The 27,738-nt window shown below is 38.8% G+C and overlaps 1 protein-coding gene across 1 annotated transcript in view; it reads right to left on the minus strand.

Moving 5' to 3' along the window:
• LOC122549910 (insulin-like growth factor-binding protein 4) overlaps positions 1-27,738 on the minus strand; it is an 88,182-nt gene that overhangs the window by 13,863 nt on the left and 46,581 nt on the right. Inside the window, exon 2 of the mRNA XM_043690130.1 lies at positions 6,406-6,614. Coding sequence (XP_043546065.1) covers positions 6,406-6,614 — 209 coding nt within the window. The remainder of the gene's footprint in view (positions 1-6,405; positions 6,615-27,738) is intronic.

Below are 27,738 nucleotides of genomic sequence, written 5' to 3' on the forward strand. Positions count from 1 at the left end.
AGGTGACTGAGGTGTCAGTGGGGGAGCACTTGGGGCCAGTGACCATAATTCTATTAGTTTTAAAGTAGTGATGGAAAAGGATAGACCAGATCTAAAAGTTGAAGTTCTAAATTGGAGGAAGGCTAATTTTGATTATATTAGGCAGATATTTACAGGTAAAGGGACGGCTGGAAAATGGGAAGCCATCAAAAATTAGATAACAAGAGTCCAATGACAGTATATTCCTGTTCGGGTGAAAGGAAAGTCTGGTAGGTATAGGGAATGCTGGATGACTAGACAAATTGAGAGTTTGGGTAAAAAAAAGAAGGAAGCATATGCCAGGTGTAGACAGGAGAAATTGGGTGAATTCTTACAAGAGTATAAAGGCAGTAGGAGTATACTTAAGAGGGGGATCAGGAGGGCAAAAAGGGGACATGAGATATCCAAATGGATTTTATAAATACATTAAAGACAAAAGGGCAACTGGGGAGAGAATAGGGTCCCTCAAAGATCAGTAAGGCAGCTTATGTGTGGAATCGCAGGAGATAGGGTAGTTATTAAATGAGTATTTTGCATCGGTGTTTACTCGGAGAAGGCCATGGAAGATATTTAGATTAGATTATTAACAGTGTGGAAACAGGCCCTTCGGCCCAACAAGTCCACACCGACCCGCCGAAGCGTAACCCACCCATACCCCTACATTTACCCCTATACCTAACACTATGGGCAATTTGCATGGCCAATTCACCTGACTTGCACATCTTTGGACTGTGGGAGGAAACCGGATCCCCCCGGAGGAAACCCACGCAGACACGGGGAGAACGTGCAAACTCCACACAGTCAGTCGCCTGAGGCGGGAATTGAACCCGGGTCTCTGGCGCTGCGAGGCAGCAGTGCTAACCACTAGGCCACCGTGCCGCCCACAATATAGAATGTGGGGAGTTAGATGGTGGTGACATCTTGAGAAATGTCTATATTACAGAGGAGGAGGTGCTGGATGTCTTAAAATGCCTAAAAGTGGATAAATCGCCAGGACCTGATCAGGTGTACCCTTGAAGGAAAAGCCAGGGAACTATAGACCGGTGAGCCTGATATCGGTGGTGGACAGGCTGTTGGAGGGAATCTTGAGGGACAGGATTTGCATATATATGGAAAGGCAAGGACTGATTAGGGATAGTCAGCATGGTTTTCTGCATAGGAAATTATGTCTCACAAACTTGAATTGAGTTTTTTTGAAAAAGCAACAAAGAAGATTGATGAGGGCAGAGTTGTGGACATGATCTATATGGACTTCAGTAAGGCATTCGACAAGATTCCTCATGGGAGACTGATTAGCAAGGTTAGATCTCATGGAATACAGGGAGAACTAGTCATTTGGATACAGCACTGGCTCAAAGGTAGAAGACAGGGGGTGGTGGAGTAGGGTTGCTTTTCAGACTGGAGACCTGTGACCAGTGGAGTGTCACAAAGATCAGTGTTGGGTCCACTGTTTTTTGTCATTTATATAAATGAGTTGGATGTGAACATAGGAGGTATCATTAATAATTGGAGGTGAAGTGGACAGCGAAGAAGGATACCTCAGAGTACAAAGGGATCTTGATCAGATGGGCCAATGGGCTGAGGAATGGCAGATGGAGTTTAATTTAGATAAATCTGAGGTGCTGCATTTTGGAAATTCAAATCAGTGCAGGACACATAACTTAATGGTAAGGTCCTCGGGAGTGTTGCTGAACAATGAGACCTTGGAGTGCAGATTCATAGTTCTTTGAAAGTTGAGTCACAGGTAGTTAGGATAGTGAAGAAGGCATTTAGTATGCTTTCCTTTATTGGTCAGAGTATTGAGTATAGGAACTGTTGTGAAACTTGAAAGGATTCAGAAAAGATTTACAAGGATGTTGCCAGGGTTGGAGGATTTGAGCTATAGGGAGAGGCTGAATAGGCTGGGGCTGTTTTCCCTGGAGCGTTGAAGGCTGACGAGTGACCTTATAGAGACTTATAAAATCATGAGGGGCTTGGATATGATAAATAGACAAGGTCTTTTCCCTGGGGTGGGGGAGTCCAGAACTAGAGGGCATAGGTTGAGAGTGAGAGTGGAAAGATTTAAAAGGGACCTAAGGGGCAACTTTTTCACACAGAGGGTGGTGCGTGTATGGAATGAGCTGCCAGAGGAAGTGATAGAGGCTGATACAACTGGAGCATTTAAAAGGGTTTGTGAATAGGAAGGGTTTAGAGGGATATGGGCCAAGTGCTGGCTAATGGGACTAGATTAGTTTAGGATATTTAGTCAGCTTGGATGAGTTGGACTGACAGGTGTGTTTCCATGCTGTACATGTCTATGATGTGTAAAAGGATTTCAGTGTTGGTGGAGACATGGTAAGAACTGAAGTATTTTTTATTTCAGGCACAGAGTGTCTGGATGAAGCACTTCAAACTCAACTAATTTGTGCTTCGATATTGAGTATAGACCTTTTGATTCTTCTAGTGAGATGTACCTGAACCTTTCTCAGAAAAACATACTGCTCGACATTTTCCACCTGCCTGACTGAGCAGTTAAGTTGTTGCTGCTTTACAGACCGTTATTAGATTGTGTGTTAAAGATGCTCCAAAAAAAACTTATTCAGCCAGTAGATAGAGGAATTTCTAACTATTAGACTGCACTGAATTGAAAATCACATCCCAGTGATGAAACAGTGTCTAATTTTTTAGACTACCAGGCTCGCTGTAGTGAAAGCTTTGACAGTCTGAATGACAACAATGGATCTAAACAACTAGCTAGTGCATAGAGAGTTCTTTTGTCAAAAATCCCTCCTACAGATCCTGGCAAATAACCACTTGATGAAGAAGAAAAAGAGCTTTCTCACTCCGCTATATCAAATCACAGCCTGTGGATTAGTAAGTATTAAATTCAGTGATGTTTCTTTAAGAATGGAACAGAAGCTGCACATTTTTAATGTAACAAGATGCAAAACGTTTAGCAGCGACTACTGATTAGAGAAGGTACTGTGTTTAAATATAGCTCTTTCTCCTGTCATTAATCGAACTAGGTTGTTTCACCCTCTTTTACTGAAATAGTTCTCTCCTGTTCTACAAACTGGAACTCCTCAACTAAATAATTAGCTGGAAGGAAAAGAAAAAGAACTGCTCAAAAATAAGAAAATATCAGAGTCCCTTCTCTTTTCAATACCACTGCATTTACTGAAAGAAAATAATTAAATATGATTGAGGCATCAAGAACTTTTCGTTCTTTAATTTACAAAACTTTGAGTTTAATAAAGAAAGCAATTCTGCCTCTGTGTGGTCATTTGAAGGCATTGCATGTATAGATTGAAGCATTAAATTAATTTTCTAAATTCAATGCTTCCAAAGTTAATCTAACTGGATAACAGAAAACATTTTAAAGAATTAATTAATTTCGGATTTTTGCTTCTTTCTCTCTGTCTTAGTCTTTCTTTTTCTCAACCTGTTTTCTGCATTCTAGTTCACAATATTAAATGTCTGTGCAGCTTTTAGAGTCATTGAGATTTAAAGCACAGAAAGGGGACCTTTGGTCCAACATGTCCATGCCAGTCATCAAGCACTTGTCTACGCTAATCCTACGTTCCAGCACATGGTCATAGCCTTATATGTTGTGCTGTTTCAAGTGTTCACCTGAAAGCTTCTTAAATGTTGTGGGGGTTCCTGCTTTTCCCACCCTTTCAGATAGTGAGTTACTAATATCCTCCCACTCTAGGGATAAACAAAAACTTCTCAGAGCCTCTCTAAGCTTCCAGCTCTTAAATCTATGTACCCTGCTTATTGAACCCTGTACTAAGGAGAATAGTTACTTCCTATCCACTCTAACTATGTCCCTCATAATTTTGTACACATCAGCCTTCTCTGTTCTAAGGAAAACAACTCGAATCCAGTGAAGTTGCTGGATGACCTTTTTTCTTCTCTCATTTTCCTTATCCTTTAGGTTTTAAAAGAGTGCAAGAGCCAAGGGAACAGAAATGTCCAAAAAATGATTTCAGCAAAGCCTCCTCTTCAAGGAGGTATCAAAACACACAGAGAGGCAAGTTTGCAAAATATGAAGACGCACAGGTAAGGAAGAGAACAATTCAAATTGTCAATTATAACATGTATACACTTTTGTAGGTTGTATACTCCTTCCATTGCCTCAGAATATGAATAACGGTAGAAGCACAAATACATGATAAAATTCCAATTATAACTTACAACCAAGTGTACAGGAACTTTATAAAGTTTGTGGTTAGTAAGATTCAGACTGAGTTCACCCATTAACTGCAGGCTAGAAATGACTTGAGGCATTATCAATATTATGAAGAGCTCATTTTAGTGATAGATGATATCTTCATATGAAAAGAATCTGATGACATGGAATGAATCAAACTGTCAGTCTAGCAAATAAGAAGGGGCATGCCATTGAACAAACCAAAACATGGCAAATACTTCAGTTACTGTTATGTGGCTCATGTGAATCCAGTCCTGCCCCAAGTATCTGCTAAACTAGAAGCTGAGAGAACACATGCACAGATTCCATTTTTGCTGATGTGGACAGCACACCATGACTGAGTATGTTGCGTGGTAATGGTGTAAATACTGTGCTTTCAAAGTGGGCTTACAGCATTTTAGTTTAATTCTTCACATTTTTTTGCAGATTTTCTGTTGCTTTCTCACAATAATGCAATCAAACAGATATCTAATGCTTAATATTTGAGTCCTAGATTTTTCATTTATGGTACACTGATCCTTTGAGTTTCTGCAGGATCTAGCTAAAATGTAAGAGACAGTGTCTGTATACTGTTATGTTATACAGATAGCAAAAACATAATATGTGACTTACTTACGACATTTATGACACAAAACTAAACACAAAAGGGGACAACTGACAGCTAGCATTGCTCGCAGTAGCTGAAGTCCCACCTCAATTGAAACTGATCAAGAGAAGGCTGACCAATTAATTATAGAATGATTGCATTAATTTAGCTATCACTTGATTTATCATTTTCAAAATCATTTTTAAATATGACTACAGAGATTACCAGAATATTACACAGCTACAAGTCTGCAAGGCTGTCCACAATGCCAATTACCATTCACCTGGGGAATGAATCTTAGAAATGCAAAAGTCCCTCTAAAATTAGTTTTTTAGTGATTAGTACAGACAAAGAAATATAGAAAGATTTACAGCACCAATGAATGGATGACTGAAAGGTCGAATGAGTCTAAGTTCACTTTCCAGCTCTTGATCCATATACCTCTAGAATACAGCATCTCCAATAGAAATCTGGGTTTTATGAAATACGATGCACTTTTAGACTGAGGACCAGACATCACTAATCTCTCAATGAAAAGATTTCTGCTCAACTCCCCTCTAATCCTTTGATTAGTTTTATGCCCTTGGCTCTTGGTTTCTTTGATAATTGAATTTTTTTTTTCCCCATTGACCCTATTTCAGCCCCTTATACTTTTGTACCATTCAATTCAATCTTCTCTTAACCTTTTCTTTTCTTTGGATGTAAAAACCTCCAGGTAATCTTAGCTTTCCTCATGGGTAAAATTCTTCAGAAAATAAAATTCTCCACACTTGGCAACATCCCTGTAAATAACCTTTGCACCTTCTTTCGTGTAATTGCATCCTTTCTATTTATGCAGTGACCCGAACAGGAAGCAATTCTTCAACTGTCATCCAGTGTTTCATACAGATTAAGCATAACCTTCCCTGATCCTCTACTCATGGTCTTGACCAATAAAGACAAGTATCCTACCTGCTTTCTTAACCACATTTTCTTGTGTGTTGTAATTCTACAAAATTGTACTGACCAATGTGTTCAAATTTGCATCATGTCCTTGAATTACGTTTACTTCAGAGGTAGCCCCACAATTACTTAGCAAGTTAAAGTAGTGAATGACTGAGCATTACGGACCAACAATTTCAAGAATTAATATTAGATTTGTTCTCACTTCCTAATCCAAGCCACAGCAGACTAGAGGACAATAATTGACCTCCCTGCCCTTGGTTTCAGTGTGGAAACATTCCTAGTGTTCTAAGTCATGACTTAACTATCTACTGGAAAATTTCAATAAGGGTAAATAACTGGTGAGGATATGATTGTGTTAGCTGTGTTGTGTGCTATGGCCAAATAGGCCACTGTTTCAGCAAAGTACCATTAGAATCATAACCCAAAATGAACCAGTGACATTGACAGAAAAGAGAAAATAGAGGGGAAAATCATTTTTTTAAAGAAAGGAAAATAAGTGCAACCAGAGTCAACATCGTCTAGAAAATTGTTTTGCTTAAATGTGCTGGCGAGGTGTTAAATTCACCATCATGAATGGAAAGAAAAACGCATGCTTATTAACGTCCAATCATTAGTAATTTAATCAATAATTTAAATCAAATTCTAAGGAATTTTTGAGCTTTACCTGCTGCTCTCTTGGCTTTGGTTTGTAGTTAGTTCGTGCCCTCATGCCCATCTGTGCATCAGCTGAATTTCGTGTTTCAAACAGTCTGTCTTGTATGACATGCCCAGGAGCTGGTACAAATCTGAAGTTAGTGCCTCCTAACCGATCTTGGGTACCTTCTGTGCCACCTGGACTAGGATTCACAGTTTCCAAATCAGATGCTTGAGTTTCTGAAAATGGCAGTTTTCACAGAACAGTGACATTTAAAAACAAAACAATAAGAACAAAACTGCAGATTGAAGATACATTAGAAAGATTAGCACTGCTTAAAGGGTGAAATGATGGCTCTACCTGAACAGGCAGATAGATCTCCATATAATGTTTCATTCAAGAGGTGGTACATTCAACAATGCAATACTCCTCAGTAACTAAGGAGGAATGAATTGGAATTATACATAGAGTGTTACAAATATACAGGAGTCTTTTGCATATTGAATACAATTTACATTACAGAAACAGGTTCTTCAGCCCAACTGGGCTGTGCTAAGATTAGTGCTCCATATAACCCATTGACAATATAATGATTTGAAATACAATAGCTGTGATAGGAGCTTATCGCCTTAAGACCATTGTTCCATACAAGATCACACATCACATAATACCTTCAATTAACAGGAACTGTTTTGGATTCATCAAACATCAAAATGCCACAAGACATCAGTCAGTTCATTGAGTTTTTGACGTATTCAGAATTGAAGTTTCTCCTCAGGATATGCATGACAATCCTGATTCAGGACCCAATCTCACAGCAGTCTGATTCAATGTACATGTGTAATCCATTGAGCCTATCGCTGTGCAATGGTCACCTTGTAATTGAAATTCAACACCAACACTAAGAATCTGAAGAAAATTCCAGTGAGTGTTATACCTCATTCTTATAAATAGTGATTATCTCCAAAGTAGGGATGATTCCATTACTGGAGTTCAAAAATAGTTAACCAAAGGTCTGCTGAAATAAATATAGCTTTATCAAAATTAAGTCCTTCTATTCCATTTTGTCTTAAGCAGTGAAATATGTTGAAAAACGATGAGCCAGTATCGTGTTTCCATTTTGTGCAAACCATTTAGTAACAAATACAAACCGTATAGAAAGAAAGGTGTCATTTAAAACCACCAGGATTAACATCAAAATGTCTCTTTCAATAATTGTTTGCAATATTCTTCTGCAAAGTTAACCAGCAGTTCACTAATATATTACCATATGTCATGTATGCAATTTTCTTCAATGGCACTACATCAGAAGTTACAATTATATTTTATTGTGTTGATGATCAGAGAACGAATGTGGAAATTTTGTCAGTTCTATGAGGGTGGGAGTCAGTTGAATCAAGCGCCCTTCAGGTGCTTACATGGCCATCAGAAGATCTTCCACATGACTGAGATCCTCACGCTGTTAGCCCTAGTGACAATGATGACTACTTGTGGCACAGCATCCAATTGAGGCCCAGGATCATCACAAACTCCAGTTGGGCCAACAATAATTGAGGGCAGGGCGACATTATCGTAGAGGGTAGAGGTATGGGGTTTATAGCCCTGGTGGGGAGCTGGGTCTCAGTGTCTGATGCTGGGTCGTTCAATCAGACCTAGAGTGTCCAATTATGAGTGATTCCATTCTTCCAGGGAAGCAGCTGACAAACTCAATTGAGCTTTCTGAGCAGGTCTCAATGTGTTATGGGAGGAGGATGCATGGTGAAAATGAATTTTTGCTTGCTCCATCCAGCAACAATCCAGAATTCCGATTAAAGTGTTTGAGTATTTCCATTTCATCATCATCTGTCTAATGCAAATTTTGTGGATGGCTAAGATGCTATTTCCACTCATCAAACTTTGTATTATACAAGTTGTCTATGCAAATGATAAAATCAGCACTTTATTTTCCTCTTTGTCTTCCCCCAGGTTTCTTCCTGACCTTAAAATCATAAGACATTGGAGCAGAAGTAGACCATTTAGTTCATCAAATCCACTTCACCATTCAAAGAGATCATGGCTGATCTGATAATCTTCAACTCCATTTTCCTACCTTTTTTCCCTGAACTTTCGATTCACTTACTAATTAAAAATCTATGTTTCTAGCCTTGAATGTACCTAATGACCCAGCCACTACAGTCCTCTGTGGTAAAGAAATCCATAAGTGTACTATCCTCTGAGAGAAGAAATTCCTCTTTATCTCTATCTCAAATGTACAACCTCTTATTTTGTGATTATGCCATCTGGTACTAGACTCTCTCACAAAGGGAAACAACTTCTGCGCATTTAATCTTGTCAAGTCCTCTATGAATCTTTTATGGTTAATATTACTGCCTCTCATTTTTATAAATTCCAATGAGTACTCAACCCAGGATTAACCTAGTGAACCTTCTTTGATAAAAAGATCTAAATTGTATGCAGTATTCCAGCTGTACACTGACTAGAATATTGCGCACAACTTTGGTCTCCTTACTTACCAAAAAGGATTGGTTAGACCAGTTGGCTTGATAACTGATTTTCTGGGTTTCCTTCTCAACCTCTCTCCTTGCCTGAAAATTGGTGACCTTTCAGGTCAAACCAATCACCTCTCTTTAATGAATGAGCAGCCATATGGTCTGGTATGTCCACTTTCTTTTTACTTACAAAGGACATAATTGCATTCAAAGTAGCAGGAAAGGTTCATTCAACTGATTCCTGGGATTGTAAGGGTAAAGTGGTAGTAGTTATCTTATCAGGAAGGTTGGACATTTTGGGCCTGTATTAATTGGAGTTTAGAAAAATGAGAGGAGATCTTATTGAAACATAGAACATATAAAATCCTGATGGAACTGGGCAGAATTATAGATCCCAACAGTACAGAAAGAGGCTGGCTAGGCCTCCCCAATTGCCCAGAGGGCAGCTAAGAATTAAGCACATTGCTGTGGGTCTGGAGTCACATGTAGGCTAGACCAGGTAAGGATGGCTATTTCCTTCCCTTTAGTGAATCTACTATAACTAATCCAACTGACCTACACATCTTTGGACACTCTGGGCAATTTAATGTGGCCAATCCACCTAACCTGCAGATCTTTGGACTGTGGGAGGAAACTCAAGCATCCAATGGAAACTGCAGCAGATACGGGGAGAACTGGGAAACTCCACATAGTCTGGAGTTGAACCTAGGTCCCTGGCACTGTAAGGCAGAAGTGTTAACCATTGCTCCACCGTGCCAACCCAAGATAACAATAAACACTCGCTAGTGCTGCAGTTAACTATGTGTGAATGTGTGACGAGGAGAATTTAAGGAATAAAATGAAGTTACTACTGAGCTAAAAACGGTGCCATATTTCTCATGATAGGATGGATGTTGAAAGATTGTCTTTGCTTATAGGAGAGACCAGAACTCGAAGAGACCTTTTTTTAAAATAAGTAAAGATTAGATTAGATTAGATTACAGTGTGGAAACAGGCCCTTCGGCCCAACAAGTCCACACCGACCCGCCGAAGCGAAACCCACCCATACCCCTACATTTACCCCTTCACCTAACACTACGGGCAATTTAGTATGGCCAATTCACCTGACCCTGCACATCTTTGGACTGTGGGAGGAAACCGGAGCACCCGGAGGAAACCCACGCAGACACGGGGAGAACGTGCAAACTCCACACAGTCAGTCGCCTGAGGCGGGAATTGAACCCGGGTCTCTGGCGCTGTGAGGCAGCAGTGTGCCACCGTGCCGCCCCCAAGTAGTATGCCATTTCAGGCTGAAATGAGGATAATTTGTTTCTCTCAGAGAGTCATGAGCCCTTGCAATTGTTTTCTCCAGAGAGTGGTAGAGTCAGTGTCATTGAATATTTATAAGGCAGAGGTACTCTTGACTAACAAAGGAATCAAAGGGTATTTGGAGTTGAGATCTAGTTGGATGGTGGAACAAGCTTGTGGGGCAGAATGCTCAATTGCTCTTAATTCATAGTTTGGCATGTGCATTTGTATGTTTGTGACAGAAAGGTTTCAAAATCTTTACTGTGACAAATCTTTGCAACATTTCCCAGCCCTCTATTTTTGCTTGCATCCTCCACACTTTTGTCTCGATGGTGCAATCTTTCCTTTGCTCTTAATAGAGCTAATGATAAAAATCCCAGGCATCATAATGCTTCATCTTAACTCTTCATCCCTAAATCATTCCATCTTATTCTGGCTCCGACCGCATCCAAAATCCAAATCAAAAATTACTTCTTTCACTCAAATTCCTTAACTAACTTCTTTTGACTGTTCCTTGTAATGTTCTTATCCCTTTGGTTCAAGTTGCTGTAATACCTTAATAATGAGTCCAAATTTTAGAAAGTGGATTTTGGAATACAGACAGTAGCATGGAGACATGCGAGTCAGTTATGGAAGTGGAGTCTAATCTGTGTAGGAACCAAAATAAACACTGGAAATATAATTTAATAACTGAAAATGCTGAAAATACCCATCAGTCCATCACCATTTGTGGATCAGATTACGCTTGAAGTGGGAACATGTCTGTTCTCTCCACAGATGCTGCTTTTGTTTAGAAATTTAAGCAAGATTCTTATCTGCTAGCATAAAGTATTATACTGAAGAGAAAATAATAGTCTAATCTCATATACTGGTAACCTTTTCAATCTATTGGCAGAATTCTTTTTGTTTACACTAGTATCATCACAGATACTGATTGATAAGTCATTAATCAAGTATCAAATCTTGACTCTAAGACCTGGGTTCAATTCCTGCCTCAGGCAGTGTGGAGTTTGCACATTCTCCCCATGTCTGTGTGGGTTTCCTCCGGGTGCTCTGGTTTCCTCCCACAGTCCAAAAATGTGCAGATTAGGTGAATTGGCCATGCTAAATTGCCCGTAGTGTTAGGTGAAGGGGTAAATGTAGGGTTACTCTTCGGAGGGTCGGTGTGGACTTGTTTGACTTTTAACACCTGGTACCTTTCATAGATTAAAAGGGCTTAAAAAATGGAAAAACTTAAGATGGCCATAGTAGTCACCTAACTAGATTAAGGAGAAAGTGAGGACTGCAGAATGTGGAGATCAGAGCTGAAAATGTGTTGCTGGAAAAGCACGGCAGGTCAGGCAGCATCCAAGGAGCAGGAGAATCGACGTTTCGGGCATGAGCCCTTCTTCAGGAATGGGGAGCCCTTCTTCCCCATTCCTGAAGAAGGGCTCATGCCCGAAACGTCGATTCTCCTGCTCCTTGGATGCTGCCTGACCTGCTGCGCTTTTCCAGCAACACATTTTCAGACCTGACTAGATTAAGCCAAGTTCACAAAAATGCCAAACAACACCCAGTTTGAACTAAAATTAAAATGTTATCATAAAAACTGAAATCAGTCATTCAACTCTAACACATGTTTGATGTATACATTTCTGGAAGTAGGGTGTATTTTGCATAATAGTTATCTGCCAATTATTCAACTTGGGAAAACAATTAAACTAGATGTGGGAATAAACAAAGGAATTATAAGGCAACAGATTTTAGGGCAGAAAGATAAGAAAATGGATTTATAACAGCAGAATTGAAAGGCTCACACTGTCTCTCTTTCTCCTTATAATTTGCTTAACCTTTTGTAAAATGGTGCCCAGGAATAAAACAAATTAGAGAAACATCCATTTATCAAGAACTCAAGGATACCTACAACATTTGTCACTGTTGCAAATGTTGAAAGATCAATTAAATATCTGTGGTCTCAGGTTTAAACCTAAAACCTCAAGGACTCTTCAAACTGCCTATTCTTGATTTTCACTCATGGACTATACATTTTCCCTTTTTAAGGTGCTATATCTGTTTCTCTAGTGCATGATGTCATATTTTATTATCCTTCCTTGATTGTAGTTAATAAGGTTCCTCTTTCTTTCACCAAAGAAAATCTTGTAATTGACTCCTTAATTTTGTCAGAGACTACATTTTATTTGAAATATGATATATCTGCCCGCTAAAAATAATTCAAAATCTTTGTGGCGGCCAACTAAGGGAGTTTAAAATAATGGAGCTGATTCAGCCTTCATCAGCTGGTTGTAACAACAATCACTGGCAGAACTTTCCTTGCTGTCAGGTTTTCAGTTCTGGCTCAAGAAACAGTAAAATTCTGGGAACACCACCTTCATTAAGTTAAAGGGGATGGGCACACTACTCCTTGTTTAACTGGAGATGTGCAACTGGAAGACCTTAGGTGGATTATGTCTACTGTTTCAAGTCTTTGTGCAGCAACCTTCAGTACACCCTTCCTTTGTAAGCAGCTATTCTTCTTACTTGCTGTTTGAGCACCAGTTCCTGCTAATATTGCAATCCAAGGGGAACACCTACTGTCATACCCGTGACTGGTAACACATGGTGTATCCAGAGCCCTTGCAGTCACAATAATACCTGCCCTCATGTACAACACCTCTCCCTGCAGACATCTCCAACTATAATCAACTCCTTCAGGCACCCAGTGTTTTCAAAAACCTCAGTTAAAAATAATAAGCAGCTAACTTGCACATTATTGAGAATCCCTTTAAATAGTGCTGGCAGGGAGGGCCTTTGCATTGCTGAATTGCAGCTGCTGAATGCATGTTCAGCTGTAAGTATTTCAGTGAGGGCATTAACTGCAGTGGCAGGATCTAATACTGTAGTGGATCAGCTGAGGGTGTCACATTGTTTGATGCTGCAATTTTGCTGACATTGCATCCTTGCAGAATACACTCAGGATGTCCATACTGAAGCCTCTCCAAAAGCATCTTTGATAAACGTAATAAATGCTGGCCCTGCAGTATCACCCACATACCATGAAAATCTTTTTGTTTTAAAATGCAGTCCTGGTGCCATTTTGGTACTAAACTGACATTACTCTCAGAGAGCTAATACATCTGACTGACAGGAAAGAAATGATCACATATGATAAAGGAAGGCCATAAAACAATAATTGTGTCTGTATAAAAATGCCCAAGAATACTTTTCAAAAAGTTATATCACTTTGAGTCCAAGCAATATTTTAATACCACACAAACTATAATTTCATAAAAAATATAAATTCAATCATTCAAGAGATGAAACGTTGAAGCTTTCTTTTTGCATTGCTAATTCCACGCAACTAGAATTAGCAAGAGAGATGTTCAGTAGGCAATGTTATAGCAACTGTTTAAACATATGTGATTTTCTGAAGTACATTATGTAGCAATTAATAGACACCAGTTATTTCCCACAAATTTTATACTCTGTCATCAAATAGTATCATAGTGTCATAGAGATATACAGCACAGAAACAGACTCTTCGGTCCAACACATCCATGCCGACCAGATATCCTAACCTAATCTCGTCCCATTTTCCAACACTTGACCCATAATCTTCTAAACCCTTCCCATTCAGATATCCATCCGATGTCTCTTAAATGCTATAATTTAACCAGCCTCCACCACATCCTCTGGCAGCTCATTCCATACATGCATCACCCTCTGCGTGAAAAAGTTGCGTCTTAGGTCCCTTTTAAATTTTTCCACTCTCACACTAAACCCATGCCCTCTAGTTCTGGACTCCCCCAACCCAAGAAAAATACCTTGTCTATTTATCCTATCCATGGCCCTCATGATTTTATAAACCTCTATAAGGTCATCCCTCAGCCTCCAACACTCTAGTGAAAGCAACCTATTCAGCCTCTCCCTGTAGCTCAAATCCTCCAACCCTGACAACATCCTTGTAAATGTTTTCTGAACTCTTTAGAGTTTCACAACATCCTTCTGATAAGAGGGAGACCAGAATTGCGTACAATATTCCAAAAGTGGCCTAACCAATGTCCTGTACAGCTGCAACATGACCTAACAACTCATGTACTCATTACTCTGACCAATAAAGGAAAGCATACCAAACACCTTCTTCACTATTCTATCGACCTAAGACTCTGCTTTCAAGGATCTATGAACCTGCACTCCAGGGTCTCTTTGTTCAGTAACACTCTCCAGGACCTTACTATTAAGTGTATAAATCCTGTTCTGATTTGACTTTCCAATATACAGCACCTCTCATTTATCTAAATTAAACTCCATTTACCATTCCTCAGCCCATTGGCCAATCTGATCAAGATCCCATTGTACTCTGAGATAACCTTCTTCGCTGTCCACTATTTTGGTGTAATCTACAAAATTACTAACTATACCTCCTATGTTCATATACAACTTGTTTATACAAATGACGAAAAGCAGTGGATACAGTACTGATCCTTGTGGCACACCACTGTTCACAGATGTCCAGTCTGAAAAGTAACTCTCCACCACCACCCTCTGCCTTCTACCTTCAAACCAGTTCTGTAGCCAAATGGCTAGTTCTCCCTGCATTCCACAAAATCTAACTTTGCTAACCAATCTATAATGAAGAACCTTGTAGAACACCTTACTGAAATCCATACAGATTACGTCCACCATTCTGCCCTCATTAATCCTCTTTGTTACTTTTTCAAAAAATTCAATCAAGTTCGTGAGACACGATTTCCCATACACTATGCCATGTTGACTATCCCTAATCAGTCCTTGCCTTTCCAAATACAAGTAAATCCTGTCCCTCAGGATTCCCTCCAACAACTTGCCTGCCACTAATGTTAGGCTCACTGCTCTATAGTTCCCCAGTTTTTCCTTATCATCTTTCTTAATTAGCGGCACCATATTTGCCAACCTCCAGTCTTCCGGCACCTCACCTGTGACTATTAGTGAGACAAATATCTCAGCACGGGTCTCAGCAATCACTTCCTTAGTTTCCCACAGAATTTTAGGGTACAGCTGATCAGGTCTTGGGGAATTATCCAGCACCTCCCCCTCTGTAATATGGACATTTTTCAATCTAAGTACATGAATTCATACACAAATGGTTTGAAAATGTAATATTTACGGATTGTTTTGTTCTCCATTCATAATCAGAAATTCAAAAATAATAAATTCCTGTTTAATAACATGGCATGCATAATCTAAGCACATATTTGATATGCAACATTAAACAATACCTTTGAATACCAGTGAAATAAACAAAGCATAAAAAGATTAAAAAATTAAAGAAATATTTCAAAATTATTGATAGAAAAGATCCAAAGCTTTTTAACAAAATTGTGTTTCCAATCTGTATCAGTTTGTTCCACTTTAAATCAATGTTATAAGATACAGTTTACACTAATGTTTTAATTTTAAAAATGATATTGTTAGAAAATAGCATAGTGTCCATGTTTTCTATCAATTAGACCGCACTGGAAAGAATAATATTTGGGTTTGTTAATACATAGTGTTTCCGATTAACTTATTTTCTCTCTCTTCTCCCTGAAAGGTGAACTGAATGGGATTGACTTTAAAATGAATTCAGATGAGCTTTACGCAGTAAGCTGTTACTGCATGTAGGTAAAGAAAAACATTTTAGCTTAGTGAGTTGATGGACAAGTAGTTTTACTAGATCTTTATGGCTGTTTTGATCTCATCTTGACTATCTTGCTAATTGCTGTATGTAGTTTGACTTTTCCTTGTATCTATTTGTATGTTACTTTGGCTGAACCTTTTGACCTGAACATAACACTTCCTTTTCCACCTTTTCTTCCATTTCTTTACTTAACTGATTGCTTCTCCTCCTCAACATTTTTCTGCTGTTACGATGCCTCCATGCATTCTTCCCTCTCAGATACTCCATCTTCCAAATTTCTCAGGTAATTTTTCAGCACTCTTTAAACTACCTATTCTCCTGCTTGACTTGCTCTTAGACACGGTTATAGTTTCCAGCTGAGCCTAACTGGTACTTTCCAAAAGGCACAAAATCGAATTTCATGTTACATCAATACAAGCACAAACTAACCTGTGAAATTCTACTTTCTTTCTGACCTATCTGGTCAGTGCGTTTGCCATTTAATCTCTGCCATTTTCACTTCAACTCCTTCATGCTGTTGAAGTCAAAATGTTGCCTGATTTCAAGAAAGAATTGGACTTGTTGCCAAAGAGATTACAGAATATGGGGTAAAAGCAGGAACAGACTATTGAGTTTGATGATCAGCAAAGATCAGAATGAATGGCAGAGCAGGCCTGAAGATCCAAATGGCCTACCATTCCTCCTATCGTTGATGTTTTTTATGTTTCTAAAAGGTAAGCTTTTGTTTTTATGTTTCCAATCTAGAAAACTGTAATTCCATCTCCAACCTCCCTTTCCTTCCCAAAGTCTTTGAATATGTTGTTAACTCCCAAATCTATGCCCAATCTACCTGTAACTCAGTGTATAAATTCTTCCAATAAGGCTGCTGTTCCTAATATTGTATTGAAATAGTTCTAAGGAATGACCCAAATCACATCTAGTATGGCTATAAAAAAGTTGAACTACCTCCGCTCATCCTTCTTGTCGTGTCTGCGCTTTTAACACAATTAATCATTCTATTGTCCAATGGTATTCCACAACTATCTACTTGGGACCAGGATTTATGTTCCATTCTTATCTATCTAATCAGTTGAAATTACTTTTATTCTCATTCTCATACTCTGTTTTTGTTTCATTCTGGTTTTCTTCAAACATCTATTGTTGGTCACCCTCTATTCCTTGTCAATATTTCCCCACTTAGAAACGTAATACAAAAAGACAACATCAGTGTCCACATACATGCTATTGACTCTCAGCTCTCCCTTACTGTCACCTCTCAGAATACATCTATTGTCTTGAAATTCAACATCTATTTCCCAAGCAACAGATGTTTCTCCCAGTAAAATACTGAGAAGACTGAAATAATTTTACTCGATTAGGTTTAGAAGATTTTCTGGACTAACGCCTGGAATGATCACATTTCCTTATGGAGAAAGACTAAACAGGTAAGACCAATATTTTTGGGAGTTTAGAAGAATCAGAGATGACTTAATTGGTACATATATGGTCATGGGAGGTCACTTCAAAAGGATATTTTGTCTTTTGGGAGAATCTAGAATTGGGGGCAGAGTTTAAGAGTAAGATTTTGCCTTTAAAAGAAAGATGTGGAAACATTGTTTTTCTCTCAGATGTTTGTAAGTCTTTGGAATTTCCTTTGTCAAAAGGGATTGGATAAAGGATCTTTAAGAATATTTAAGGCAGAGTGAGATGGGTTCATGATTACCAAGGGAATGAAAGATTATTAAGCATATGCAGGGTTGGAGTTAAAATCAGATCAACTATGCTGCCATTGAGAGGACCAAAATGTGTTGCTGGAAAAGCGCAGCAGGTCAGGCAGCATCCAAGGAGCAGGAGAATAGATGTTTCGGGCATGAGCCCTTCTTCAGGAATTTCTGATCTCCAGCATCTGCAGTCCTCACTTTCCCCCCATTGAGAGGACCAAGTGGACTACTTCGGTTCTTTGATCATATGTTTGCAATTCTCTTCAGTTCTTGCTGGAAAGGCCATTTCTACTCATCAATTCTATCTGGCAATTGTTTGACATTACAGGACTATTCACATGCTTCATATTCAAAAAGCACCATCACTAAGACTGCATATTTCAAACAATGTAATATCGCTTGAGTTGACCCTGACTCAGATCATTTGCTCTTAACAATTTCACCCATGCCTTTAATGGATTATTCCAATTAACTCCATGCTTAGTCCCACATTTTATTTGTTGTAACCTCCAGGTCATCCTAAACTCAGCTGGCAGTGTTTTAACTTGCATTAAATCTCATTTCCAAATTACCTTGTACTCACTGACCTGTATTGACTTCAGGTTAACAAACACCTACATTATAATATTGGCATTCCTGTAACCACCACTTTCAGCCCCCCCCATCCCCCCATGATACCTTCACCCTCCTCTTATAATATCCTTTCGCCCCATAAATACTTGAGGTTCCTACACTTTTCTGATTCCAGCTTCTTAAACATTCTTGACACCATTGATGATCATATCTTCAGATCCCAAGATGCTAAACTTGAAATCTCTCCACTTCTCTTTCCTACTTTAACACATTCTGTAAATGCTACCTCTTTGGACAAATGTTTAGTCTTATCAGGTCTCATGTCTTTTTGACATGGCTCAACATCAAATTTTGCTCTTTAATCCTCTTATAAAGCACATTGAATCATTTTGTCATGTGGAGGAAATGTCTCAATTCGGCTTGCTGGTGCTGCATGTTGGAAGGAGATTTAATACAGCTAATAAATAAGCAAAATTAAAGTAAAAACACAGCACATATACAGAGAAGAATGTGAAGCCTTTATGAAGTCAAACTTGCAAATCATAGAGGATCAAATAAAACATAGGAGGGATGGAGTGCCACGTACCTACGGCAGGAAATCTGCCAATGTGGAGAGATGTGACACTGGAGCTGATTGCCAACTCTTTTGTGATATTGTAAACCAGTACCACAAAATGTTCAATAATCTGAGCAGGACAATCAAGGTAACACAGTAAGCTGTATTTACATGTTGTTCTTGGACACCATTGCAGCTTCAACTTTAAAAGTTATAGATGCACAAATAAACCTTTTGAGAAAAGAGCACTGACTTGTGATATTACTATATGGTTACTAATTCCTTTGAGCAGTAATAACTTGTACTCGCAACCTGAAATATCTTCTCTACAATAATGTCACCATCACTCATTTCCAAACCACTTAGTACATTCTACATAATTGCTAGACTTCATCTAGCATAACAGTTAAAAGAACTTCAGATTGGCCAAACACAAAGGAACTTGATAATAAAATGAACTAATCACAACTGAGATTAGATCTTGTGTCGCATCTTTACTTTCAAAATAAAGGCAATCTGATAACTTTTTAAAACGTCTTTGTACTCTTTTACTTTATCACTCTAGATGTATTAATCACTGTTTGATGGCTGGGTAAAATAAACTCACTCCATGGGAAACCCTCTTTTGTCAATTGTCGTTTCAGTATCATAAAATTGAAAGGTGCTTAATGTGCAAATTTACTTTGTTTATAGCAGATACAGATTGTTTGCTGAAAAGGGAAAAAAAAAGTAAGCATGGCAGTAAAACAAGCTTTTGACCTTTCTAACATTTCAAACCTGGTGTTTAATTGCTACAGTTTTAATATACAAAGAGAAGCAGCATCCCTAGTTAAAATAAAATATTTAATGTATGTAAGTTTTGAAGACATGTTGTTCCAATGTTTAGAGAAGGTTAGAAACAAATTGCTTTGTTACTATGTGCTCATGCAGTTTAAGAAAAGGATGAATCTATAAAAATGAAAAGAAGTATACCTCGTGGTATTCTTGTCTGACATACTTATTGTTGAAATCATTTTCATTTATAATGTAGCTACTCATATTCTCTTTGATTGAAGTTAATGTCGAGAGTCCTTATTAGAGACATTAGTCAAAAATATATGATTCTAAATGCTAAGGTTCTTGGAAATTAATCAATTGCATAAAAAGTTCTTGAATAAAGGCCAGGATTAGCCTTGAACTGATTTGTTCTCAAATACAGGGACTCGCTGTATCCTATTGCTGCCAATTTCTATATTTTTAGTTTCTTCATGGGATGTGAACATTGTAGACAAGGCCAACATTTGCTGCCTGTCCATTAATTGCCCTTGAGAATGTTTTGGTGAGACACATTCTTGAACTGTTAAATTCCACGTGATGTAGGAACAACTACATTGTTCTGCCAAGAAGAGAGTTCCAGCGTCATGATCCAGTGAAAGAACAATAATAGTGTTCCAAGACAAGATGGCATGTGGTATGAGGGGATTTGCAGATCGTGTTCCAATGCATCTGCTACACTTATCCTACAAGGTAGTAGAGGTCAAGATTTTGAAATGGTGATGCTGGTGTTGGACTGGGGTGTACAAAGTTAAAAATCACACAACACCAGGTTACAGTCCCTGATGAACCACCTGATGAAGGAGCGGCACTCCGAAATTAAACCTGTTGGACTATAACCTGGTGTTGTGTGATTTTTAAGATTTTGAAAGATTCTGTGGAAGGACCTTTGGCTATCTTGCCGATGCTGTACACTGCAGTGTAAGGAAGTGAGTTACTTCCAATAGAATTCCATCCTCTGGCCTGCTCTTGCAACTACAGTATTTACATGGTTGAGTCGAGAGTGTGCTGCTGGAAAAGCAAAACGAGTCAGGCAACACCTGAGAAGCAGGAGAATTGATTTTTCGAGCATAAGCCATTCATCAGGAAGGGTTCCTTGGATGCTGCCTGACTTGCTGCGCTTTTCAAGCACCACATTCTCAACTCTGATCTCCAGCATCTGCAGGCCTCACTTTCTCCTATTTACATGGTTGACCCAGGGTTCTGGACAATGGCAATCCCAGGATGTTGATTGTGTACATCATGTGCATCAGCACCAAACAACCCCATTTCTGACATTATGGATGGGCGGATGCTTTTAATGAAGATATTGAGTCTGAGACAATATTGATTCAAATAGTACAGTGCAATATCACACCTAGATCATGGCACAATTCCTGTTTTCAAGTGCAAAACATTGGTCACTGTCAAATGTCAGCACCTAACTCTGTATCCAACGTAACATCTAGTGTCATTCCTTTTGCTGAACATTGCATTGTCCAAGAACTGGCTATGTCTGTCCCAATGGATACATAGTTGAAATAGAATCTTGGAAGTATACAGCATGGAAGGAGACCAGCTAGCCTTTTATGTCTAGCCTGGCTCTTTGAAATAACAATCATGCTTAACTTCATAATTCTGTCTTTTGTCTGTATAGAATTACCTTTCCAAGTAGACTGTTCCATGTCTGAGAAATCTGAATGAAAATAACTCTTGACTGATTTTTTGTTTCACCAAATCCTTTAATTTTATGGCCTTTGTTAATCTAGTAGATTTTTTTTTTATCTATTTAGTTAGTTAAAACTTGAAAATCTTGATTTAGTGAGCTTTTAATCTCCTGTTCTCAATAGTTCTAAAGTTAACAATCTCTGCTCATAACTAAAAGCTCTAATCCCTAGTAACATTCTGGCAACCCCTCTCCCTGCTCTTTCTGATACATTCCAATGTCTTCTGAAGTGATTCATAAATCTAAATGACACTTATGCTTTTTAAATTACCAGATCAACTTATCCTCGCATTTGTGAGGGTTTGTGCATGTAAACATCAAGATCTCTATTATCTACATTTTCTAGCTATCTGCATAGCAGCCTGTTTTACTATGTCGAATCTCTGAGTGCATCATTTCATACTTCTCCACACTGTATTCCATCTGCCATGCTTCTACCAGACTGCCATGCTGTCAAAGTCACCCCGAATCCTAAGCTACCTTCTTCATGATTCGCTATTTCGTTGCTACATTTTATTATATCTTCACACTTACTAAGGATGCTTCCAAACCTGATTCTATTCACATGTTACAGTGAATAGAATTACATGCTAAGAGTAAAGACTTAAAACTGATCTTCCTAGAAAACCACAACAAGCCACTTTCCAGTCTAAAGATCAGCCATCCACAAATGTCCTTTTCTTCCTGTTTCTATACTGTTACATTCCATTAATACTTCCGAATACATAATATTTATGATGGGCTTACATCATAAATCTCCTATATGGTACATTGTTGCATTTCTTTCATTTATACAAATCATTACACACACACACACATATATATATATTTTTATATATATAGAATCATAGAGACATACAGCACTGAAATAAGTCCTTCAGCCTAACTCATGTGGGACATCTACCTTATTTCCTTGATCAACATTCTTTAGAACCTTATCAAATAATTAAATCAATTTATTAAGGTCTGATTTGTTGTACCATTCATGTTTGCTTTTTTTTCCTCCCTGATACTGAATTCCAATATCTTCCCCATTATCTATATTAGGATGACTGGCCTATAATTTCCTTGTCTGTTCTCTCTTCTTTCTTGCACAGTATTATAGATTAACAAGTCTTACTTTTCTGGGACTATACCTGCATCCAATAAAAATTGAAAGTTTATGACCAATGTCTTTGCAGGTTCTACCTTTGGCCCTTGCAGCAACCTGTGATTCATTCCCTTTGGATCAGTTGGCTTATGACCTGCCACAAACGCTTATGTTTTTAGTATGTCTTCTTTGTCTATTACTATCCAATTGGTAACTTTCCTCGTGTTTTAGTATAACTTTCACATCAATTATCTCTTTGCGAAGATCAAAAACACATTTAATATTATAATCCTCCTCAGAACAACTTGAAATTTTATTTTTGTGTCCTCAGTAGACTCAACTTGTTCTGTCAATATCTGCTTATACTTTATAGGTTTATAAAGTATTTTAGGGGTCAATATAATAATCCCTGATAATCATTTTATCACACTTTATAATCAAACATTTTTTCTCATCTGAATGTTTTCATTTCCATTACATTTTTTAATCTCCCTGCTTATTAAATTAATCTTGCTTCTGATATAAGAGTGCTAAATGAATATTTCTCATCTGTTTTCACTCAGGAAGAGCAGAATACTGTCGAGGAGAAGACTGAGATACCGGCTTTTAGACTTGAAAGGATTGAGGTTAGTAAGGACGAGGCGTTATCAATTCTAGAAGGTGTGAAAGTAGATAAATCCGCTGGGCCAGATGGGAATTTTCTGAGAATTCTCTGGGCAGCTAGGAAGGAGATGGCCGAGCTGTTAGCCTTGATCTTTGAGCCGTCATAGTCTATAGGTTTAGTATTACAGGACTGGAGTATTGCAAATGATGTACCCTTGTACTCTTGTTCAAGAAGGGCAGTAGAGATAACTCAGGTAATTATAGACCAGTGAGCCTTACGTCTGCTCTAGGAAAAGTTTTGGAAAGGATTGTAAGAGGTAGGATCCATAATCATCTCGCAAGCAACAATTCAATTGGAAATAGTCAACATGGATTCGTCAAGTGCAGGTCGTGTCTCACAAATGTCATTGAGAGGTTTTTTGAGAAGGTGACCAAGCATGTGGATGAGGGTAGGGCAATAAACGTGGCATACGTGGACTTCAGCAAAGCCTTTGATAAGGTTCCACATGGTTGGCTACTGGACAAAATGCAGAGGCATGGGACTGAAAGTAAAATAGCAGTTTGGATTACAAACTGGCTTTCTATAAAAAGGCAACAAGTAGTGGTTGATGGAAAATATTCAGCCTAGAGTCCAGTTACTAGTGGTGTGCCACAAGAATCTGTTTTGGAACCATTGCTGTTTGTCATTTTTATTAATGACTTGGACATAGGATAAGTGGATGGATTAGTAAGTTTGCAGATGATACTAAAGTCAGTTGAGTGGTGGATAGTGTGGAAGCATGTTGCAGGTTGCAGGGAGATGGATAAACTGCACAACTGGGCTGAAAAGGTGACAAGTGGAATTTAATGCAGATAAATGTGAAGTGATTCACTTTGGGAAGAATAACTAAGGCAGAATACTGGGTCAATGGAAAGATTCTTGATAGTGTGGATGTGCAGAGAGTTCTTGGTGTTCATGTACATAGATTCCAGCAAGTTATCACCCAGGTTGACAGTGCTGTTAAGAAGGCATATAGTGTGTTAAGTTTTATTAGTAGAGGGGTTGAGTTCAGTGACGTCATGCTGCAACTGTACAAATGCTTGTGTGGCCTCACTTGAAGAATTGTGTGCAGTTCTGGTCGCTCCATGTGGAAGCATTTGAAAAGGTGCAGAGGAGATTTATCAGGATGTTGCCTGGTCTGAAACTAAGGTATTATGAGAAAAGGCTTAGCGATGTGGTTCTGTTCTCATTGGAGAGAAGAAGGCTAAGAAGTGATTTAATAGAGACATACAAGATGATCAGAGGATTAGATAGCGTGGACAGTAAGAGTCTTTTTCCTAGGATGATGACATCTCCTTGTACAAGGGGACATAGCTGCAAATTGAGGGGTGATAAATTTAAGATAGATGTTAGAGGCAGGTTCTTCACTCAGAGAGTGGTAAGGGCATGGAATGGCCTGTCTGCCAATGTAATTAACTCAGCCACATTAGGGGCACTTAAACAGTCCTAGGATAAGCATATGGATGATGATGGGATAGTGTAGGGTGATAGGCTTAAATTAGTTCACAGGTTGGTGTAACATCGGCGCAACAGGCCTGTTCTGCGCTATATTGTTCTATGTTCTATATTCTATTTGTTGAAAGTCTCCTTTTTCCTTTTTGTTTTACCCTTATCATCGACTGAACATTAACTCTGGATGTCCTTCAATTTCCCTTGAAAGAAAGTGCTTTATTTGTGTTTCAAACATCTCTTCCTGAGGTGCCTTATTGCAATGTAATGCTGCAAATACTTTTTTCAGTCTACCAGCTTTTTTCTAAAAATCACTGGAATTTGCAGTTCCTCAGATGAGTGTTTTTGCCTTGGATATGTTTTGGGACCAATGTGCTACAAAATTAGAGGCCTACAATCACTTGATCCATTTCTAGGATGTCAGTGTCATTGGCAAGGCCAACAATTCCAGCTCCATCCTTTCATTCAGAAGATGGTGAATTACTTTCGTCAACTGCTTTATTTTCTGGTTAAGGTACTCTCATAGGGTTGTTGAGTAGAGATTTCTAGGACTTTGATACTGTAAAAATAAAAGCATAATGACCTACTTAAAGGGAGTCTGTGACATAGTGATAATTTCACTTTACTAGTAACCTAGAGGCCCAGGTTATACAATCTACATTCAATTAACTAATCTGAAACTGAAAGCTTTTCTTTGTAGTGGTGATAATGAAACTAATATTGTTGTAAAACCCATCTGGTTCATTAATGACTGCTAGGGAAGAAAATCTGGTTTCCTTGCCTGAATGGCTCCAGACTCAGTAATGCTTTTGACTCTCAACTGTCCTCTGAAATTGTCTTGAGAGCCACTCAGCTTCAGGGCAATGCAAAATGGGCAATAAATGCAGCATTTTTTCAGTGATGCCCACATCCTACATAAGAACAAAGAAAAGAAGTTCCAATTCAGGACTTGGAGGAGAACTTGCAGTTGATAAATTTCCATAAGTTTTCTATTCTCAGCCTCCAGCTAGTGGATGTTACATGTTAAGTAGGAATTATCGAGGTAGGATTGACAAGTTGCTGCAATGCATTTTGAAAGTAGACATTGCAGAACACAATGTTTAAACGTGTGGGGCATGCATGTTTAAACTGATGGATGTGTTGTCATTTAAACATTTGATCCATTGTGAATGGCGATGAGGTTCTTGAGTTTTGTTGGAGATGCATTCCTGCAATAAGTCCTTCATCTTACTCCTGACTTGTAACTTGTAAGTGAGAGGAAGGCTTTGGGGAATCAAGAATTGAGCCTCTTTCTCCACAATTCACAGACTCTGACCTGGTTGTAACATCAGTATTAAAACAACTAGCCTAGGTATGGTTTTGAACAATAAAGAGTCCCAGGTTATTGATGAGGAGTGTATTTGGATTGGATTGTGCCGATTGTGATGAGGAGTGTATTTGGATTGGAAGGGGTCTTGGCTAGTTTTTCCCTTTTTTGGGATGGTCATTGCCTGACACTTGTGTGGTATGGATTTTACTTGTTACTCATCACTTCAAGACCTTGTCCAATATTGTTGCATGTGGATGTGGACTGCTTCTGTTATTCATGAGTTCTGTAAGGTTTTTGCTTATTTTGCAATCATCAGTGAACATCTCCAATTGTGACTTCATGATGGAAGGAAAGACATTGATGAAGCAGATAAAGATGTTTGGGCTTATCACACTACCCTGAGAAACTCTAGCTGAGATGATTGATCTCCAACAATCACAATTAGCTTGTACACTCCAAATCAGTGAAGAGTTTTCCCTTGAAATTTCCATTTTCTTAAGTTTTCGTAGCACTCCTTGATGTCATACCTGTAAATCACAGCTTTGATAATAGTCACTTCCATCTCACGTCTGACATTCATCTCTTTCATCCATGTTTAGACAAAAATTGTTATAAGGTATGAGGCCGAATGGCTCTGGTAGAATCCAACCTGATCATCAGTGATCATGTCATTCCTGTGTAAGGACTGCCATTGATGCTTTACAGTATTCTGCTGATGACTGAGGATTGAATGATGAGGTGGTTATTAGCCTACATTTCTCTTGCACTTTGTGGACAGGACACACTCAGCCAGTTTTCCATGCTTTTGAGTAGATGTTAGTATTATTGCTGAACTGGATCTTGGCTAGAGGCACAGCTTTCATTGTGAAGCACATGTCTTCAGCAAAGTAGTTGAATGTGGACATTACTTGTAACCTTTGCAATATCCAACATGTGGACCTGTTTCATAACATCATGAATTAAATCTGCTGAAGTGGAATTTGTTGTTCAAGAAATTCAGGAGGAGGTTCAGACGGATCATCCCCGAAGTACATCTGGCTGAAGTTGGTTACAAAAACATGCCAGGCTTTCCTATCATTAACAAAAGGAATTTGTGTGTTTCCTACTCTGGTTAGTTGTTTAATTTTTCACCGTCATTCACAACTAGTTGTGACAGTATTGTAGGTCATGGATCTGATCCATGAGTTGAGGGACAAACACAAAAATTGCTAGAAAATCTCATTGGTCTGGCAGCATCTGTGGACAGAACATTGAGTTCATGTTTTGGATCTAGCGACACTTCTTCAGAACTGATTGTAGCTGGGAAAGGGTTGATGAAAATGGGGTGGAAAGAGGTGGGAGGAATAAACGATAGGTGGAGATGGAACCCAGAAAGAAAGAACAACAGTTGGACAATCAAAGGAATGAGTGAAGGTCAGCCTGGGTGAATGAATAGCTGTTAATAAGAACCATTAGTATCTGACAATGAGTTGGTTGTGGTAGCAGCCCATATGAAACAAGGCCTGGTGTGTGGAGCTTAGGACATGGGAGAAGGAGATCAGGCCCTAAAATAATTGAACTCAATATTGACACCTGAAACCTGCATGGTCCCCAAGAGGAACATGAAATGCTGTTCTTCCAACTTGCACTAAGCTTTGCTGGAGTACTGCAGCAAGCCTGAGACAGAGATGTTGCCAAGGGAACAGGGTAGTGTGTTGAACAGGCAGGCAATCAAAAGCTCAGGATCATTCTTGCTGACAGAACGTAGGTGTTCTGCAAAGTATTATCAGCTATTGATTCTCCCAGTCTGACCATTACCCATTCCGTTGTCTGCCCAACTGCAGCTCTCTCTCTCTCTCTCTCTCTATGGACTCCATCTCCACCTATCATTTACTCCACCATTCAGTATGAGCATGGCTGATCCTCTGTCTCAAAACCATACAGTGGCTTTCTCGCTATACCCCCATCCTTTTTAATATCTAAAAGAAAATTTGTTTTTGTATGTACACAATGATCCAACTGCCACATCCTTCTGTGAGAATGAATTCCACTAACTCACCACCTTTGGATGAAAGGAGCCTGTGATATTGTTTGTAAGTTATGATTGTCTGAGTATGCCTGTGCTGGGCTGTTGC

Source organism: Chiloscyllium plagiosum, chromosome 5 (assembly GCF_004010195.1).
Source record: "Chiloscyllium plagiosum isolate BGI_BamShark_2017 chromosome 5, ASM401019v2, whole genome shotgun sequence".
NCBI classification, from domain to species: Eukaryota; Metazoa; Chordata; class Chondrichthyes; order Orectolobiformes; family Hemiscylliidae; genus Chiloscyllium; species Chiloscyllium plagiosum.